Raw genomic sequence first — 4,894 nt, forward strand, 5'->3', positions numbered from 1 at the left:
TTAATACCTGGTGAGTTACAAGCTCTGGTGGCACAGTGGTTAAACTGCTAACCAAAAAGTCAAGTTTTTAAAACTCACCAGCTGCTCCGCGGAAGAAAGGTGTGGCAATCCACTCGTAATTCGTACCGCCTTGGAAGCCTCGTGGGGCAAGTCCACTCTGTTCTACAGGATTGTTAAAGGGTTGCTATGAGTCAGAACCAACTCTACAGCACACAACCAAAATTACATGGTTGGTCAGCGCAAAAGAGGGGAGACCCTGAACAAGACGGATCAGCACAGTGGACACAACAATGGGTTCAGCATAAGAACAGACGTGAGGATGGCGCAGGGCCAGCTGGTGTTTTGTTCTGTACACACAGGCCGGCTGTGCGTCGGACTGACGCTGCAGCATCAAACAAAGCACTCCACCACTAGCAGAAAGGCTGGTGCCTCGGAAGACAGGTCTGGCAAGTGGCTTCTCAAGGATCACAGCCACAGGGACTGTGCAGAGCTCAGTTCTACTCTCAAGCACAGGGGCATCGAGTCAGAGCCCACTCTGAGCAACTGGTTCATTTTGCACTAACGTTATAGGGAGAGCAGTGATCGAGGGTCTGGGCTCTCAGCCTGGATTCCAGTTCTGCCACTGACATTTCTCACCATGTGACCTTGCGTGAATTGCTTCAGACCAGCCATCTATAAAGTGAAGGCATCATCTCCGTCACAGGCTGAAGGTTCACAGTGGTGAAGATTCAGCGCATTAATTTATGTAAAGCACTTACCAGAGCCTCCATCGCAAGGATTTCATGTTAATGCATTGACAGTGGCTGGAACAATGGGCTTGAGCATGGTAGAGATCATGAGTATGGCACAAGAGGAGGCCAAGTTTTTGTTATTCATGGGGTCACTAAGTTGTAATTGACTAAACAGCACCCACCAACACATTCACGTGAACCAATTCTCCTTCTCCTGGGGCCCAGGAGTGAAGGAAACACCATGAGGTAAATCCAAGGGTTCAAAGATCAAAATCAGGAAAGCCCAGTTCTGAGGCTCCACCACCCTAGAAGTGTGTGCAAGGCCAGATATAAGCACACGAAGATAGAGACGGAGAGCTGGGAGCCAGTGTAGCAGGATCCAGAAGGGAGGCTGAAGGCAGTGGGCCCTGCCCTTTGCCCAGGTCCAGCTGAGGGAATCTCTGAACCCAGGCTGGCAGGCTCAGCCAATGAGGAAGAGAATATAGGCATTGAACAAGTTTATTCATGAGAAGACTTAGGGTCAGTCTGAAAGATCTACTGGTTACAAGCTCCAGAAGCTCTTGTCATAACAGATGTGAGGGCCAGGGCACCCCTAGGCAGGGGGCTTGGGGTCCAGCAGTCACCCTGGGAACAGAAGAGCAGACACAGGCAGTTCTGGGTACCAGCTACTACGAGCCTGTTTCTGGGCCAGCTAGCCCTTCCTCCAGGTCCCCACGTCCCCTTGAGGGTTAAAGTGCAGCTGGGGGAAGGGTGGGCAGAGGTGGGTCACCACAGAGAGAGCCCCAATGGACACTGACCACCCTCAAAGGCCCACTTTTCTCCTTTTCTCTGGGGATTTTAGAATTTCAGCCAATCTGCTCTCCCAGAACAGCAGGCAAAGCCCCTCCTTGGAACCTCTGGCTAAGGAGGTCCCCCACATCCTCAGTCAATTATTTAGAAAAAGCTCTCCCCAAGGGTGTGAGGCCGGCCCAATCAGCTCTCTGGGGGACCTACAACCTGGAGAGCAGAGGAAAAAGCAAAGATCTCTAAGAGGGAGGGGTGTTCCTTGATGATAGTTTGGGGGCTCATCCCCCTCCTCATACCCTCACCGCCCCCTCTCCTACTAGCAGGTAAGGTAAGGAAGCCACAGAGGCCCAGAAAGCTTTGCTTGAAGCTCTGGTCTCAAGAGTCAACAACAGGGTCCTGCCCAGGCCTGACTCAAAAATCACTCCACTGAGGAAGAATTACTTCAGTGTCACTGGGGGATTCCTTTGGGGCACCTGTAAGGTGGACCTTCCTGCTTCTACCAATGGGCTCCCTACTAAGGACCCAGCCTCCCCTAAAGTCTGCTGCTTCTGGCATGTCCTCCTTCTGTTCCAGGGACCAACTCCACCATCGGTGCCCCCAGGGGCCCTGCCCCACCACTGGCAGTGGGGTATTGGCCAGGTGCTCCCCATCTTGGATGGCCTCACCCCCATCTAAGCAGCTTTGCCAATATTTACCCCCTGCCATGGGTATATCTGAGAAGGCAGAAAGGAAGTGGAATCCCTCCCAAAAAAGGGATCTGAAGACCTCAACTTCCTCCCCTCATTCTTAATATATTAAAATGTGCAGCTTGGCTCCCACCCTCGGCTCCAGATCACCATGGCAACAGGGCAACATTCCAAGTCCAAGTCTGCATTCGAGTCCATCTGGTGCCAGAGGGGGGCTTTGGCCTCCCCCCAACTCTTCCCCAGAGGGTGAGACCCAACATTCCACAGGGGATGAGAGGGGAGGAAAGTCAGGGCTTCAGTCCTCAGCCCCGTCCTCTTCCGTGTGGGGGACCCCTGGGGGGTCCTCGGGCTCAGAGATCTGCCCACCAGAATGGGGGTGAGGGTGGGAGTGAGGGTGACGGTGAGCATGAGGGTGGGTGTGGGGGTGCGCGCCAGGCTGGGTGCCCGGCCCATCCTCGCCCTGCACGTAGACACTCAGGCCCTCGTGGCTGGGCTCCTTGCCACACGCCTGGCAGCTGCAGCGCAGAATCTTCTCCACCAGCTTGTCCACTCGAGGCACTTCCTCATGGCCAGGGCACTCCAGGGTCACCTGGGAGCAGGACAGAGAAGAGAAGGGTTAGGGCAGGAAGATCCTAAAGGGAGGAGCACCTCATGGGATCAAGTACCCCACAGCTCATCCAATGGGGTACTTGGACCCAGTTAACTCTGTGGGTCCATTCGGAGTTGGGAAAGATGGGGCAGAGTCCCTGCAGAAGCCACCTGACCTGTCCCCTTCAAGTCCACTCCTGCCACTTTCCCACTCACCCCAAACAGCAGCCAGAGGCTACCCCCAGGGAAAAATCCAACTGTGACCTACTATTTCTGCTGCTTAAAAGGCCCGTCTATGCTTCCAACTGCACACAGGAGAAAAATCCTGAGTCCTTCTTAAGGCCACCTAGGGACTTTCAGGCGACCCCTGGTCAACTTTTCATCCTTAACCTTACACCACAAACTAACCCCACTCCATCTAATTCTTTCCCTCTGCCTGGAAGGTTCTCACTCAAACCTCGCTGCCCCCGCTGCCTGCCCTAAATTTTGTCCAGTTAACCTCTTCTCAACCTTATATCTGAAACCAGGCTTCACTGTCTCAAAAGTGTCCCATCGCAGGACCCTAACTGATGTTTTATTTTGTATAAACTCCTTAAAACTTTGTTTTTATTATGTGCTGTCAAGCCTTGTATGACTTACAGGGACCCTATAAACAACAGATCTGAACCCTGTCCAGTCCAGCACTATCCTTATCATCTCACATATCTGAGCCCGCTGCTGCCGTCACTGCGTCAGTCCAACTGGTTGAAGGTCTTCCTTTCTTTTGCTGATCTTTCACCTTCGTCACATGATGGCCCTTTCCAAGAAACACCCTTTTCTAGCCACATGCCCAAAGTGTGTGCGACAAATCTTCACCATCCTTGCCTCCAAGAAGCACCCCAGCTGTACCTTCTTCAAGACATAGTTTGTTCTTCTGGCAGTCCATGGACCATTCAGTACTCTTCTCCAGCACCATAACTCAAAGGACTTGATTTTTCTTTTGCCATCTGTATTCACTGTCTAGCTTTCATAGGCATAGCAAGTGACTGGAAAGACTATGAATCAGATTGACTTTAATCTTCAAACTGACATCACGGAGATGTCTCTGACAGTAAACTTTCCCAATACATCTTTTGATTTCTTGACTACTGGTGCTGGTACCAAGGGTGTTGATTGTGGATCCAAGTAAGAGGAAGTCATTGACAATTTCAGTCTTTATCTATCATGATGTTGCCTAAGGACCCTCTTAGGAGGAAGACCAAGGTCAGGCAGGCTCTAGACAGAGAGGTAAGTGGGATGGATGGTACTCACAATTTCCCACATGGACTGGGACGGCATACAGGAGTCACAGTGCACCAGGGACTCTGTGGACTGTGGGAAGGTGTTGGGGACACTGTAGCTGAAGCACTGTCCCAGGCATGCCCTGTGGGAGAAGAGGCCACCATAACTGAGTCACTGTGCGGAGGGCAAGGATGGACAGCCCGCTCCTCTTCCTCCCTGCTGAGCCCCTGTCCTCTCACCGTCAGCTGAAGACCCCACCTGTTCTGGATGGACTTGGACTCACAGCCGCTGTGGCCAACGATCTGGGTGATGTTCTTGGCCTCGCACCATGCGCTCTTATCTGGAAACAGGGCCAGCTTGTTGATAGGTGGCGGGGCAGCCAGCAGCATGGTGGGGAGGACAGCCCCCACCAGAACCCGAAGCATCATTCCCGTGGCCTCCAGAGTCCTAGAACTGAGCACAGGCAGCAGAGATTCTCACCAGTTGGGCCAATTGGCAACATCATGATAGATGGAGAAGAAATTGAGATTGTTAACAATTTCTGCTTGCTCGGGTCCACAGTCAACACTCTTGGCACCAGCAACCAGGAAATCAAAAGACAAACTGCATTAGGAAAGCCTGCTGTCAGAGACCTCTCCAGAGTGTTGAAGAGGAACGATGTCAGTCTAGATACTAAGGTGCACCTGATCCAGGCCATGGTCTTCTCAATTGTTTGCTATACATCAAAGAGGTGAATAATGACTAAAGATTACAGAAGAATCATTGATGCCTTTGAGTTGTGGTGCTGGAGAAGAGTACTGAACATATCATGGACTGCCAAGAGAACAAATAGGCCTATCCTGG

General features: G+C 52.0%; 1 protein-coding gene across 1 annotated transcript; it reads right to left on the reverse strand.

The window, feature by feature from the left end:
- Window positions 1-2,498: 2,498 nt before the first annotated feature.
- On the reverse strand, window positions 2,499-4,488 carry NBL1 (neuroblastoma 1, DAN family BMP antagonist). The gene is made up of 3 exons (XM_006883584.1): window positions 4,310-4,488; window positions 4,082-4,193; window positions 2,499-2,792 (listed from the first exon to the last, which is right to left on the reverse strand). Exons 1-3 carry the CDS (start codon window positions 4,477-4,479, stop codon window positions 2,499-2,501), a joined length of 576 nt encoding a protein of 191 aa, XP_006883646.1. The 5' UTR covers window positions 4,480-4,488.
- Between the last annotated feature and the right edge of the window lie 406 nt (window positions 4,489-4,894).

Source organism: Elephantulus edwardii, unplaced genomic scaffold (assembly GCF_000299155.1).
Source record: "Elephantulus edwardii isolate Elephantulus edwardi_28Jun2011 unplaced genomic scaffold, EleEdw1.0 scaffold00028, whole genome shotgun sequence".
Taxonomy (NCBI): domain Eukaryota; kingdom Metazoa; phylum Chordata; class Mammalia; order Macroscelidea; family Macroscelididae; genus Elephantulus; species Elephantulus edwardii.

Coding starts and splice junctions, on each gene's coding strand:
- NBL1 (XM_006883584.1), bottom strand. CDS start 4,479: ATGATGCTTCGGGTTCTGGTGGGGGCTGTCCTCCCCACCATGCTGCTG. Junction 4,194..4,309: donor TCCAAGTCCATCCAGAACAG/GTGGGGTCTTCA, acceptor CTTCTCCCACAG/GGCATGCCTGGGACAGTGCT. Junction 2,793..4,081: donor CCCAGTCCATGTGGGAAATT/GTGAGTACCATC, acceptor TCCTGCTCCCAG/GTGACCCTGGAGTGCCCTGG.